The following is a 15,369-nucleotide window of genomic DNA, read 5'->3' as shown; positions in this document are numbered from 1 at the left end:
CCTGCAATGGAACTTTGAGACTAAAGCTTTACGAGTAAATTATGATATCACATATCGGTCAGCGGGGATTGGTGGCGCTGTGTTTATCGCGTTGCGCTATGAACCAGGAGAACTGCGTTCAAATCCTGGCCACAAATAAACCTCGGTGGTGAGTGATGTCTGAACCATTCCTTGGCTCTCTCTCACTTCCCACCCCCAACTTCACAAAACCATACTGCCCAGTGTGGTGAAGTATGGTCTAAACAACCCCTGTGACGGCACGGCGTGGGGAGATTTGAATCCAGCAGTGGACTGACACTGGGATGCAATTTTTAGTTGTATAACGTCTATCACAATTATTTTCGTTGGCAATTACCCACAAAGACAATGTTTCGTCGGCTGGGTAATGTATTTTTAAACACACAATTCTATTATTATCCAACATGAAACACATCTTGAGCTGATCAGTCAATTACAAGTAAAATAAACATGCGCTGGTCCCGATAGCGATCAGTTGTAATGAAACTCAATGGTGTGTGGTAACTTCAATGTTATGCTTTCACACTTTGAACATTAATCATGCTCTTCGTGCCTGCATTAACGTTGTTTTGTCAGTTGTCCACGCCTGATCCGTGGTGTCATAGCAGGCAATATACACCGATTTTAAAACTTTCTTCCTCGGCCAAACGCTGGAATGTTTCTTTTCATGATCAAATTAACATTTTCCAAAATGTAATTCAACCCACTCGTGATTCCACCTTTATTTAATCATTTTGATCATGGTCCAGTTCATAGTAATTGTCCCAGACATACATGCTCTGCTGTGTTTCCCAGTGAGTCCCTTTCAACAAATTATATTTTTTCAGTAAATTACACTTGACTTTGGTTTTGCTCACATTGATATCTTCAGGTCTCTCTGTGGCATTTTTTTTTCAAATTAAGTTTTTATAACGTATCGTTACGTTGCTCATTAGGGCTGTCATCAGCAAATCTGAGAGGATAAATATTTTTTCCAACTATGTTTACGGTCTTTATGTCTCGAATCCACACAAAAAAAACAACAACATAATATCAAATCGCGTTATCTATTACTCAAGATGTATTATGAGACCGCAGATTAAAGTGCGTGGTCGAACGCTGGGAATTAAGTGGAAAAGATGCGACCAAAGGACACGAACGCTTGAGCGATCTTCAACAGAAGCGTGAGAACAGAATCGTTGGAAGCAATCACAGCCGAGATGCTGCCAAACTCCCGGAGTCTCCCTGAGGCATCGACGCGACGCGGGTCGCCAACATCCCTGGCGGACTCGTGGAGATTTTGAGGGACGAGAAGTTATCCGATGATAAATGAATACATCGAACAGTCCTACCTACCGCCAAGCACGTGTGAGTGCGTATGCTTTTAGCAGCCGAGATCAAAGTGATATCTAATGATGATACGTACTTAGTAATGTAGGACACCATTATAGACACCATGTACTTTTCTTTGGGGGAAAAGAACACGCTCACCACAACCATGGTGAGTGTGTGTTAAAGTGTTAAATGTGTGCCGTGCCGGCCTTCATGGGTGCTAGTCGCTAACAGCACTTGCCCCAACAGTTTGTTAAGGCTATACGGTGGGGGGGGGGACTTTTGTCTTTGTGTGAAATGTATCTCCTTGGATCTCCCATCTACTATGTAAATGCAGCCCACAGAGCTGGGCTTCGTCAAACTAAACGAAAAGCCACACACTTACACGACCGTGTGTTTACGTAGTCAACGGTGACATGGGGCTGACGCCACGAGACCCTTGCCGATGTTTGACGGGAGGCCCAGATCTCGTACCAGTGCCGCTCACAGGGCTCAGACGCAAGCCGTGAGCGTTATCCCCTCCGGAGACACCCGGCCATCTGCGGCATCGCTTCTTATCGATAGAAATTCTGGAGCAAAAGGTGCGTGTCAACATTGAACGAGTTCTCCGAGATTCTCGAGGCAAGATACCGTGGCCCATCTATCACACTTACGCGCCCGCGCCAGAGGTCCCGGAGCCTCCAGACTTCACCCACATCGCGGTCACGATATTGGTGGACTGTGTTGTTGGTAGGCTTCGAATGTCCAGCCACTCTCCTTGCGACATATTCTCATGTATGTTTATCGCCGCATCGACGCCAAACGTCCGCACTCTGCACGTGCATAAATGAACCCCCCCCCGCGCCTTTCGATTGCCGTCCTCGAAATTGCGTTTCAAATTAGCCGCCAAATTCGCTTTGTTTGCTTTGTGGATGGCACTGCACAGTGTTGCATGGGCGAGCACTTCAAACGGGCGTGGAGAGAATGAGCGAGCGAGCGAGAGAGCGCATTGCGGATGGAGACCAAACAAAGTGCAAGGGAATGGTCGTGCCGTTCCACTCGGGCTGAAACACAATACATTTACCATGTCTCCCTTTGGACCAGGCTCCCCCTGAAAAAACACACAGACACAAATCACGAATCAGCACCGAATAATCAAATGGAAATCTTCAAATTAAACAGGCTGCTTAGAAATGCCCTGACCTGAAGTAGCACGGCTGTGTGAGGAAGTGAAATATTAACAGAAATCAAAACCCATGGTGCACCCACACGCACGCGCGCGCACACACAAAAGCATGATGAAGACACTTTAGCGTATCAGTGCGAATTAGTGGTTTTAAACTCACTGGCTTTCCATCCAGTCCGATAGGGCCCTGGGGAGGAGCAGAGAAAGCAATACAAACATCAGACGTCCATCGTCAGTAAGCCAATGCTTGCAATCGGATCGCGTGCTTACACGGATGCCGGGCTGCGTTGTCTGCGGAATAGAAAACGCAGGAATTTTTTGCGAGTCCCCACGGTCCATTTGGGATGGGAAAGTTGTCAAATCGGAGGCCTGTTTGCTCTTTAATGAGCGCTTTCCCGCGAAAGACGCAGACGTCCGTTTAGCCTCACAGAGTTCAGATGACAAAGTGTTGCTGGCGAGCGCCTATTCATATCAACCGTGGCACCCACGCAGACCGTGAAGCCAGGGCGGGTTCAGATCACATCTGCCACTGACGACGATGTATATGGTCAGGGGTCAGGGAACTGAATCGGCACCGCTGAGATTCTGGGATTGAATCCAGGGTAGGCACACGCGATTAAACCGGATTATGAGGTATTACGAGCTGCTGGTCTCGGCCTGGTCGTTACACACACACACAAACCCCACCGTAAATAAACTTGACTCTTCAATTAATTTGGCTAAGTTCCAGTTCCGAGAATTACTAAAACAATATGTTCGAGGAATATCTCGATATCACAATGGGATCGCGGACGTCAGCGTTCTGGAATGTTCACCACAGCGAGGAGTGAAGAGGCTACCGAATGAATTCATGAACGGCAGCTGGACTGAGCACGGCACGCGACTTCACGCTGAGCTTCAATAGCGCTGTCGCCGAGCGCCCAGCCTCCGTGAACAAGGAGGACAGAACATGAGGGTGTCGTTGAATGGTGCGGGCCGCAATACGAGACAAAGTTTCACCGGCACTGGGTCACATTCGAAGTCCGTGAGCGGCGTATGTAAGAATTGCACGTATCGTACAAATATACCAAACGAGCCCCTTATTGTCTAACAACATGCGTGGGTCGGCCAAGTCACCTAAATCATGAATGAAGCTATTTGCTATGCGCAGGAACTAAAACAAATGTTCATCAATAAGTATCATAAGCAACTAAAATTATATTATGGTAGAAGAGAATTATCAGAACTATCACTCAAGTCAGACTTGCATGAAAAAATGCGAACTGGAACTAAATTTCTGGACAAAGAAAAGAATCGGAAATTGAACTCGACTAACACCGGCGGATATCACGTTAACTTGAAATGATCTCAGCAGACGGTTCTGTAATATATCACGTTCCGCTGGCCATTCTCGAGCAAACGGTGGTCGGATCATCTCCAATCTCCCCGAGCACTCCCACACATCGCTTCTCCTCATGCAGCTACAGCGGCTTCCCGTCTAATATCGTTGCCTTTTCCAAATTCCTCGCCCTAGTTACAAATGTCTCCGCGGCCTCGCACCAACGAATCATCTCTCTTCCCTCGTCTCGTTCTACGCTCCGTCTCGCCCTCTCTGTTCACAGCTCCAGATGTCTCTCTTTGTCCATCCCCCCTTCCTCCTTGTGCCCAATCACGATGATAGCCCCTTGCACTGGAACAAGCTGCCTCGACACGTCAAACACTCAACCTCACCGTCTACTTGTCATTTTCCCATTAAAACACTCGCTGGTTTTGCCTCGCTTACATCAACTCCACTTCCCCCCTCCCTTCCCAATCACCAACAATCATCATCGCACTCGCTCAACGTCGTCAACCGCTCATCGTCACTCTCATCATCGTTGATGTCACGCATCATCGTGCTCACCTGCTGTCGTCCTTCTCGTCAACTCATCTCATCACACGCCTGTTGTACGAATTGCTAATTATTTGTGCTGGGCCTTTGCCGAGGCGCTATATACATTAGAATAAGATAAGATTAGGTGATGATGCACTGGTTTCAGAGAGATGTCGATAGTACAAATTTGAAAAAGATAAACACGTGAAAAAATAATTGAACGTATTTTGGGCAGTTTGGACTGTAACCCAGTACACTAATCAGCGATTGCCACCCTGGTATAATTGTGAGCAGACTGGACTTGCAATGCAGAGGTCACCGGATCATTTTCCCAGCGCAAGTCTGCAAAACGATGGTGCAGGCCGATTAAAATCAGGCCCCCCTCCGCCTCTGTCAAGCCAGCAGCATGAATGGGTAAACCAGAATTAGCCGATCAGTAGGTCACATATGGTGGTGTAAAGTGTGGGTCCTCATCTCTTCTTCCAAGACGTCTGGCCAGCATCGAAGAATTGACCAAATACCATGAATTCCATATTGGTAGAGTGGGGACCAATTTACCTACTGTTGACCTTTGACAGTTAACCTATGGGAGAAGTCAACATTGATCTATGAGGGATTGATGGGCTGAGTATACACCGAACCGGGTAGTTTGACTCGTGATATTTTGATTATGAACCATTTTCTTTGCGACAGAGTCACCTGGCTATATGCAATTTCCATAAAAAAAATTATGTTGTCTTGACTAAGTTAAGCTTCATAGTAAAATAAACTCATAATTCATTCCCCCACCAGCCTACACAATGTCTAAAGATAGATTTTAAAAAATAAACATAAAGACAAAGAATGGAATAAGAGGGCTTTTCTGCATAACTGCTGCTGGTACTAAATTTACCAGCACGCAAAGGGCTCCCACCAAAAAAATACAACTAAATAAATAATACACTTAACGCAGACTAAATTTCTCAGCCCTTGGCACCACTTTGCTTTAACAATGAGCACTTTTACACCAAACACAAAACAGCCACTCAACCACTGCCAGCCGAATGAAAGCCTGCAGGCAGTGCGGTAGGTAGAGGCTGCACAGAATCACCTTCTTTGATTTTTTTTAATCACCAAAATTAATCTCCTTCACATTTAGCCCAACTAAAATGAGCTGTGGAACCATACCAATGTCTCCTTAACCAAACACAGCGTGGTAGAGTTGTTGCTCGCATCCTTTGGCTGACCTAAATCAGTGGAGTAACTCCACATTCATGTGGCGGGGACCCGTTTCCCCAAAGGACAACCGCTGCTAACGTCCCACCAAGATGTAAGCATGCTACTCACCCTGATTAAGGGTTATGGGGCGAGTCTCACGTGGGATGTTTTACTTTGTAACCTTCAAGCGCTCTACCACAGCGAGATTGGGCCGGATGTAAAAACGATTAAATTAAAAACGCCGCCCTGCGAATGTTTCATGCCGAAGGTTCCGTGTAAGCGAGGGAGCTGCTGGGCGAATAACTTCTGCGCTCCTCGCTCTTTGAAGACCGTTTAGAAGGCAGGCAGGCCACCCAGATTGACAATCAACCCCCACTTTGCCATTGCGATTCCAATTACAGAAAACCTTTCAAACCCTATTTTGCCCCCACCCCCCCGTGTCCACATTACTCAAGCGCAGAGCAAGCCGGAGGTGGGGGGAGGGCCGGCGCTTTATGAGCACATTACATTAGCTAAATGTGGTAAAGGCGCAGCCCTGCAATTGCGAGCGCACGCCACTGCCGACAGAAGGGCGCCAAATCAAGGCAGCTCTCGAGAGCCCTTCGAGAGGGCACTTCGCCTACTGTCCCATACTGGCCAAACACCTTCGTAGTTATGGGAGCACCCACAATGTCCCCCCACCGCACACGCGCCTGCTGTTTGTCAGAACGGCCACCACTACAGAGAGCTTCAGAGACCCCCCCCCCCCTATTCCCCCTCCCCCCCCCCCCCAAAAAATGTTTTTTGGCCTACTCTTCCGCACTGGCCAGCCGACTTGGAATAGGCGGGGGGTGCCCACACTTTACCCCACCGCACATGACCTGAAGATCGACAAACTGTTGTGTAACCATTTAGACTGCTGAGTGGACAGAGCCCCGGGGGGGGGGGGTGGGGGCGGGGCTTGGGAGAGGGGGGGTAATTTAAGAAACTTGTGCCATCGTTTCAACCGCCGCGCCCGGAGATCGAACCAAACCGAAGCGGTGACCTCTGCCGTTGCGAGTTCCAGCGTGGGAACCGTTCCACCATGGCAGCTCCCGTCGGGGGCCATGTAATGAGCCTAAGCAGCGGCGGGGGGGGGGGGGGTCACGTGCTTTCTTTCAGAGCCCCAACGCCGGCTTGCTCGCAGGTTGTATCGATTAGCTGCGTCAGGTGAAGGGGACAGCTGGTTCACGGTCAGTCGCTGGGAAGAGAACGAGTTGAGGTGGCACTCTTTGTTCTTTCGGTGAAGTCACGTAGAAAGAAAATAAATGAAAGAATAGAATACGACGTTTCGATTTTCAACACAAGCAGTCGTCATCAATACGGGCACAATAAATATACGTATATTTCGATTTAAAGCTTTCGTGACTGCAGGGATTCATATTCTTGGTTCTTTCAGTAAAGGGAAATAATACAATAATACTAATAAAACATCATAAAATAAAATTCTCACGACGTTTCGTCCACAACGCAAGCAGCCGTCCTCAAGTGAAGAAACAGAGCTGTCGGAAAGACAGCGTCCTAATGACTTTACCGAAAGAACCAAGAATATACGTATATTGTCTATTTGTTTGTGTTTTTCCCTTGTGATGTAGGATGTACATTGAGATTGTAAAGGGCACGGGGTGACCAATAAGGTCTGACTTGGTCTGTAATAAAGTAGGGCACTGATAAGGGATTGTTGACAGGTTTGGTAGCCCCAGAAAAGCAACACGTACGAGGAGGCAACACCGACACGTAGTGAATAAATGTTATCCGCCTACTTGTTGTACTACCCTGTTAAACTACCCATTACAAGCTATTCCTTTGCAACTGCAGGCTCCGGGGTCTGCCATGAAGTTAACGGAACTCAGCTTGCTCCCAAATGGAGCGTGAGAGGTCCACATTCGTGTGGCAAAATCCCTATCGCCATCGTGCTTGACAAACACCGTCTTACGCGCGAGAAATGCGGATTTGGCCAAAGCGTGCAGACACGAAGCCTCTGGCCCGTGAGTATAGGTGCAGCTTGCACGGCCTTGCTATACTTCGAGAGGATGCACACGTACACGTGTGAGTTTTAGTGTACTCTTCTGATCATATGGGGGCCGTACATAAATGACGTCACACGATTTTGGACGATTTTTGACCCCCCCTCCCCCTCCCCGTCACACGGCGTCGCAAAAAGTCAGACCCCCCCCCCTCAAAAATGACATTACAGAGCTCTGACCCCCCCCCCAAACCATATTTCTATTTTGAAAATAAAACATGCTTCAAATCGCTTTAAACTATTGTCATTGTAGTGCGTATTTAATGTGGCGCTGCACTCTGATGTAGGATAAAACCTTTATTAAAAAGTATATTTAATTAAGTAGAACGTCTTCTTGGTTCTTTCGGTAAAGTCACGTAGAAGGGAAGTAATACAATAATAAAAATAAAACATAATAAAACAATTCTCACGACGTTTCGGCCACAACGCAAGCAGCCGTCCTCAGGCGAAGAATGAGAACATTATCAAACTAGGAGCTTATATAGGTGTAGCGAGGAGGAGCGCCTTAACAAAAGAATGTGCATATGAAGAGGAATTTAGCATACCAATGGGCAATGCATAGGAGGTGGGCGGAGGGGTTTCAAAGTCCCATTATGCCCATGCATTATGCAGGATCAACAGCACCACGGGGGGCGCAAGGAACAGCGTTAATAAAGGAAAGGAATGTTAGTGATATGTAGCTGCATTTGCCAAACAACCACGTAGAAAACCAAAGTGAAAACTACATAAAAAACTAAAATATAAACTGATACTTACTATACTCTACAATAAGCTGAGTTACTAACAACAAATAATAAATTACAATTCTACGTCGTAAGAAGTATATAATATACTTCCATCTAAACTTTATTCTCTTAGCATATACAGTACTATATACTGCCATAGATAAACCCAACATTAAATTATATACTGTATTGCTGTAAACCACCCTATACTTTATACATTTTAATATAACACTATGTATTATTCAACTCACCCTAATGTGTATCGAAATGGTTTATTACGTCCTTCCAATGATTGCTAAGCCTGAATCCATCTTCTCGGTTAAAATTGTCTCTGTGTTTGTATATGTGGATCGCCTCATGAACGAATCTCTCATGATAGCCAGATGGCTTGCAGAGAACCTCGGTCTTGGAGAAGTCAATGTCATGTGAGCCCACTGAGTTGTAACAGTGGTCTGCCACGGCTGAGGTGTTTGTCCTACCGTGTTTTAGATCAGCTTTATGTTCACGAATGCGGTCTGAGACGTGTCGTTTGGTTTCCCCAATGTAACTGCTACCACAGAGGCAACTTAGTTTGTAGACGCCAGGGTACTGTATGTCTGGAATCACATCTTTTACAGACGGTACCAGATCACGGATTTTATGTACTGTGTTGAATCGGACCTGGATCTTGTGTTTAATCAGGATTTTGGAGATCTTTTTTGTGACCCCAGCAATGTAGGGTAAGGTGATGGTCTTGAAAGGCTCCTCAACAGGATCTTTCTTGATGGTTGGAGTGATGGCTTTGCGGATTGTGTAGTCGGAGTAACCATTAGCTTTAAGAGCTTGGCGTACGTGTTTGAGTTCACTGGAAATGTGTTCATGGTCGGAGATGCATTGGGCTCTATGCTGTTCCTTGCGCCCCCCGTGGTGCTGTTGATCCTGCATAATGCATGGGCATAATGGGACTTTGAAACCCCTCCGCCCACCTCCTATGCATTGCCCATTGGTATGCTAAATTCCTCTTCATATGCACATTCTTTTGTTAAGGCGCTCCTCCTCGCTACACCTATATAAGCTCCTAGTTTGATAATGTTCTCATTCTTCGCCTGAGGACGGCTGCTTGCGTTGTGGCCGAAACGTCGTGAGAATTGTTTTATTATGTTTTATTTTTATTATTTTATTACTTCCCTTCTACGTGACTTTACCGAAAGAACCAAGAAGATGAATCCCTGCAGTCACGAAAGCTTTAAATCGAAATTTAAGTAGAACGTGTTGCTAATATTTATTTCAAGTTGCGCATTTTGATGTGACGTCACATTTCTCAACCCCCCCCCCCTCGTCACACATCGTCACAAATGTCTGACCCCCCCCCCCCCTAGGTGCGTGACGTCATTTATGGACGGCCCCTATCACCACGGTGCGGGTTGGTAAATGCTGGGGGCCGGTGGTGGTGGGGGGGTAGACATCACGTGAGTAAAGACGTTACAGGACAACAGCGAAGTTTGCTGTTAATCACAGCAGCCCCTCAAGCTCTAGCCTACGACATCGCTCTGATTGCTCATTCAAGGATTATCCGAGTCTCAGCTCTTGCTTGGCGTCTGCTGACATCTGACGAAACTGGTGCGCAACCGTCAAAGCGGTTGTGAAAGTCCGGAGGAGAATGCAGGAAGGAAAAACACTTTTTAACAAACGTCTGATCGAAAGAAATTGGGGATGGCAGGGCTAGCCAAGGCAGGCATTGCAATGGTAGCCAAAAAAGTTGTTGACCAAGAAGAAAATTACCTAAAGCCGGATGGATGGTTGGGCCATTGTGATGGTAGAAGGGAATAAGTGCTTCCAACGCGCAGTAGCATCGATGGCGTGAGGCATAATGACACCTGAATTTCTATAAGGCAATCTTAGGGAGCATTTGACATCTTAACAGAAATCATCTAAACCTGTCTCAATGCGTCATACCGCTCTTATATGTTTCATTAATTAAAACTGTACTGCATTGCAACTTACATAACTTAGGGCTATCCGAACACTAACTTGCCGTTTTAGTTGGCCTTCAAGCTACGGGTAAAAGCCCGGTGCAAGAGCCAGTGTCTCTCTTGCAAGTCAGAAACGGGGAAATGTAGGGACAATGAATCACAGAGCGAGACTCACCATCATCGCCAGCATCGCAGCTGCAATATCTTATACGATGTGAGAATGTTGCTTTAAATGCAGTATAAAATTCCAAATAAGTCCTGTAAGTAAAATCTTAATCGTCGTTAAAATATTTTTTCCCCTCTATTTCTTGAGCTTTCACATTTCTTTAAACAGGTTTAAGCCCTCGGAGTATTTGATCGACGCGCATATTTGTGACTTACGTTACGAAGAAATAACAAAGGTTGGTTTTACTCGTGTGGTAAAACAAAAAAATACGCTTGATTGAGTGGTATAAATTCAATACATTCCCATAACCCGCGCGTTACTCTACACGAACGGAACTGTAATGCTTTGCTAAATCAAAACCCCCTCTTTGTGCTCCTGCAAATAAAAAAAAAAGTCTTTTAAAATGAGTTTTGCTTAATCTGAGGAAAATCGATCCTTTGCTTTGCTTTGTGTGTAATTTCAATCGAGTAATTTCGATCTCTCGTTAGGGGACGACCTTTATTTTAAAGGGAGCTTTACAATCTGCAGAAAGTGCTCGCTTTATTAAACAAAACACGGGGAAATGGCGTCGGATTTAGACAAAATGAAAGGCCTTAGCTGTCCCTGGGATTCCCTTACGTGCACCGATCGCCTAGAAAACAAAACCCACTCCACGCCACGTCACAGCAGATCCCTGGCTTCCACTCTTCTACCCTTGCTTGTGTGACAAAGATCTGAACTACATAACATCTGTACCGTCGCAAGATGCCCATGGAATAGAGCCTAGCGGCACTTTGGGCCCTTCCTGCAGAAATAAATCTAATCGAATATGTTCAGGAGCCAAATGCCAATGTCGAGGTCTGCTGGCCACGATTAGTACGGTTGGCTATATACGGTGCAAACGAAGTTGAACATACATAGAGAGGGTTTCAGAAGAGAGTTCGTGTTGTGTTTGGTATTCCTCCATTGAAGGAGCAAAGACTACAGTGAGTTCCTATATACAGTAGTCCAGAGTTTGTGTTGCATGGCCAAAGTCACACTGTGACTATTGTCTTTAATTTTACATTCATGAAGGAGATGTCCGCATCGGCCTGGTGATGTTCTGATGTGGTTGACGATTACATCACCGGTGTCTTTGAAGCCAGGAGGTGCGATGACGTTTGGGTCTCGAATGAGGTGATTATTGTGGACGTGTACACGAAACTATTTTTTATTTAACTAAGTAAAGCCCACTGAGCTATACAGCTTTTTTTCAGAAGGAACCTGGCCACAAATGATTGCTCAGCGAACTAGCTTAATCATGTGGAAATTTTAAGTATCCAAATACTCTAAATACAAGTTTTTAAATGTTGAAGGAAAACTCAGAGGACCCGGAAAAAAATCCACGTGACCACTGGGAGAACATTAAAACTCCAGATATACAGGTGTCAGGGTCGAGATCGACCCCACGACCTCCTGTATACCAGGCAAGGTAGTCAATAACATCTTGCCACCGTGGCATCCTGCCACTGCTGCATCTTAACGCGGTGCTCTAGAAGTTGAATTGGTGGATCGCGTGGGAGAGGGAAGGGAATGGCAGTGAGAGGCCAGCACAAACCAGTACAACAAGAAGATTGCCAGCATACATCTGACTGTATTAGTTAATTTTGTCGTCCACCAACCCCTTGCGCTCAAGCTTACTTGGTACAATCCACCTCTGGGGGATGGAGGGGGGCGACTTGTATAGTCAGGATCTCATGAATGAGCTCCCCTAGTAATTTCTTCCCAGTTCCGACATTTGGTACTACCCGAAAAACACATCAGAGAGAGATAAAATCTGAGCGTATCCGTGTGTCAATTAAATTCGAGGTGCTGCTAATCTCCATTGTTGACCCTGAGCCCGAGGTGGAAATTCCACATTGCCGGGTTGTCGATGGGACAAACTGGCCCCGAACAAATGATGAACATGTGCAAAGGATTGTAGGATTTACCGGAAAGCCATCCCTCCCCGGTTGCCCCTGCGGGAAAAACAGACAGAAGAATAAAACCAAAGCAACACGTGAATTATTCCATTTTGTTACGTCAAGCAACTAGGCATCCAAAACGAGTCGCACAGAAAAATTGAGTGAATTTTAAAACATTAAAACGTGCGTGAGCATTCATTTATATGTTTTTGCCTACGACGTGCTCGGTTTTCATGTGAGTAAAATTGTTTGCCTGTGTTCTAAGCACCAATATAAACAGCAAGCATTAAGTAATCACAATCATCAGCCACTCTTAATCCACTGCTGGATGCAGGCCTCTCCACAGTCACCATCCCGCATGTTCCCGTGATGCTATCATACAACCCGCTCCCACATGTGAGCTGACCTCATCACTCCAGCTCTGCGGTGGTTGTCCCTTTGACTGTCATTCCATCACCAAGAACTCGCAGCACGGTTAAGCCCAGTGTTCAACGGCAACCACCATCATGTCATCTGTCCTCATCTTTGGACCTTGATTCTCGGGGCAGCATCCCGAAAGCAAAGAAGCTTGGCAGGTGGAGAATTGGGGATTCCATCCTCCATATCACGTGGCCCCCCACCAGCACCCATAAGGCAGTGGAATAGCAAAACAAGTTAAAGGCTGGGGACACGCATCTCCAGCATAGGACTGGACGTTCTTGACCTAACTGTAAAGGGGTGAACACACTGAAACCCTTGTTTTTGAGGGGCAAGTGGATTTGGAGCAGGGCACGGTGTGGCTGCCTCTAAAACTGGCCTTAACGTGAGTATCAAGGCCCTATTTATGGTATTCGGTGGCTACTGCCATGCCCTCAGTCCTAAGTTTGGACTGAGGGGCCATTATTGTGGGATTACTCCAGAGGCTTCTCTCTGGTAGTGCCCTTCTTCTCAAACGAAGGTGAAAGCAGGCCGGATGTGGTGTTCGCCACCCACCCCATTGTGTGCCGTGCCATCCTTCATAGGTGTTCAATAACAACACTTGTGCCAACAGTCTGTAAAGGCTACACAGAACGATCTCTGCGTCTTTTTTTGAGGACATGTAGGCGAAGTGTCCGACCCTGACCTTCACATCCATGGAATGAAATACCAATGCAGAATTTGACGATTGATTCACCGCAGGTTCAGGATGGTGACCATGAAAAATCCTAAAGTAGAAACCCACGACCTCCACAATGGCCTCTATATCTCCAAACCTCGCGCCTTCAGTTTTCAAGGCCTGCATCACTGAGGGTTCCTGTGGTGCTTGGGAGTCTCCCCAAAGGGAACTGGAGGTCTGACATAGAAATATGTGAGTGTACCCGGTTTGACGGTGTCCAGAAGCAATAGATCCTGGGTTGTGTGCTGCATTGCTTCCCAGCGTTGCACAGGTGTCCTCTAGTCGAGGGGGCACCTGGGTTATCAAGACGTCAGTGCCCCCCCCCCCCCAGTCTCAATCTTTGAAGGTGGATTGGGAGGCAGTGTTGGAGCCAACCATTCTCACCGCGATTATCTACCCCTGAAAAAGTTTTCCCGACCTCCAGGAGGCTTAGCCACTTCTAAAGTAAGCCGGGTGGGTGAGTAGCCTTGGGAGTAGCCTTGGTTCCTGCAAGGGGGAATGAAAATAAGGCAAGCCTGCATAGGCTGCATTTTTATCCCTCTGCTCCTTGTCCTCCAGGCCCAGGCCCTCCTGGGTTGCTATGCCGAGAGAGTAGTCTGCCATTTAACGGGCACTATGAAAGAGAGACCTTCAGTGAGTAGGCGGTACAGGGCTTTCTTTGTAACAGGGCCTACCTGGCCACCACTCAGGTGACCAAAGTTCTGACCTTCCAGTTGGCGGTGTTGTTCCAGGAACCTCATCGCTAGGCAAAGACCAGTTATGGATTTTATTGAACGCTGTGTTGGCAGCAGCATTGTTAGTCTTGCATTTCAGTTTGAGGGGTGCCTTTCGTGCCAGCTTTGCTGCATACGCGACATAAACCGCAGCTCTGAGGGTAAGTGTAGCCATGGAACATTCCTTGTGGGCCTCTTTGTCTGCTGTCCTATCGATGGGATCAGGCAGGGCAAGCGCGGAGGTTGTCCACAATAGTCTTGTTCTTCTTTCGTATGGCTGCAGACGTAGATGCAGAGCAACGATAATTTCACATTCAGGTGGCCAAGCCCAGATAACCGTGTTAGGAGTAACGGAGTGTGTCATCTCTGCGATGACTCCTTCGTATTTGTGGATCGGGTATTGCGTCGTTATATGTTGTTGTACGGACTGTTCTGGATGACCAGGCACACACCACTGGGGAGTTTTTAATTTTCCATTTGTGCATGAGGTATCCTCATCTGGCGTGGTTTACGCAGTGGATGCGATTCGTGGAAGATCAAACTCAGGGGATCATTTGCGTTGGCTTTTTCGCAACGATGTAGTGTTTTGTTTGTGAGTTCTTTTGAACTCCATTCACCTCTCCGGGCTTTCATCGGAGCCACGGCGCGCCGAGCAATGGGAGCATCCACGAGGGGGCTGCCGCAGCAGGCCCACCATTCATGAGGGTGACTTTGGGCAGAGTGCTTCCCCGCAGCGCACGGCACACGCTTGTCGGGCCAAGGCACTGCTGCCGTTGACCTTGGTGGCTGAGTGCCGGGCCACTTGCTCAAGGCGCCATACCTCAAGGCGGCTTGGCACGGGTCTGTCTATTTCGAACCCGTGAGGTCAAGGCAATGAGCACTTTCCCTGATTCCGTGATCGGGACTCGGACGATGAAAGTGCGAGTCGTGGGGGTTGGTTCGTTCCTGCAGTGCCCTGCCATGCCTATGGCCGAGCAGGGGAGGCCAGGTCTCTCCTGCCGGCACAATTCCGCTCGGGCCAGCATGGCAAAAGACCTTGGTGTAGTCTAATTGCTCCTAAGCTAACCTAACTGGGCCCAGTGCCTCTGGTCACTATGCCAAAAAATAAATAAACACTGTCTTTTGGCTGTCAAGGGTCATGTGATTGTGGCGGGGGGGGGAAGAGGAGG

The 15,369-nt window shown here is 47.2% G+C and overlaps 1 protein-coding gene across 1 annotated transcript in view; it reads right to left on the bottom strand.

Annotated features, from left to right (window-relative positions):
* LOC144724424 (uncharacterized) overlaps nucleotides 1–12,405 on the bottom strand; it is a 75,648-nt gene extending 63,243 nt beyond the window's left edge. Inside the window, exons 1-3 of the mRNA XM_078603539.1 lie at nucleotides 12,380–12,405; nucleotides 2,655–2,681; nucleotides 2,393–2,419 (exon numbers count right to left, since the gene is read on the bottom strand). Coding sequence (XP_078459665.1) covers nucleotides 2,393–2,395 — 3 coding nt within the window. The 5' untranslated portion in view covers nucleotides 2,396–2,419; nucleotides 2,655–2,681; nucleotides 12,380–12,405. The remainder of the gene's footprint in view (nucleotides 1–2,392; nucleotides 2,420–2,654; nucleotides 2,682–12,379) is intronic.
* Between the last annotated feature and the right edge of the window lie 2,964 nt (nucleotides 12,406–15,369).

The sequence above is a fragment of the Lampetra planeri genome, chromosome 20 (genome assembly GCF_965212315.1).
Source record: "Lampetra planeri chromosome 20, kcLamPlan1.2.h2, whole genome shotgun sequence".
Taxonomy (NCBI): domain Eukaryota; kingdom Metazoa; phylum Chordata; class Hyperoartia; order Petromyzontiformes; family Petromyzontidae; genus Lampetra; species Lampetra planeri.
Note: the sequence above shows the minus strand (reverse complement) of the source record. Positions and strands in the feature narration are given on the sequence as shown.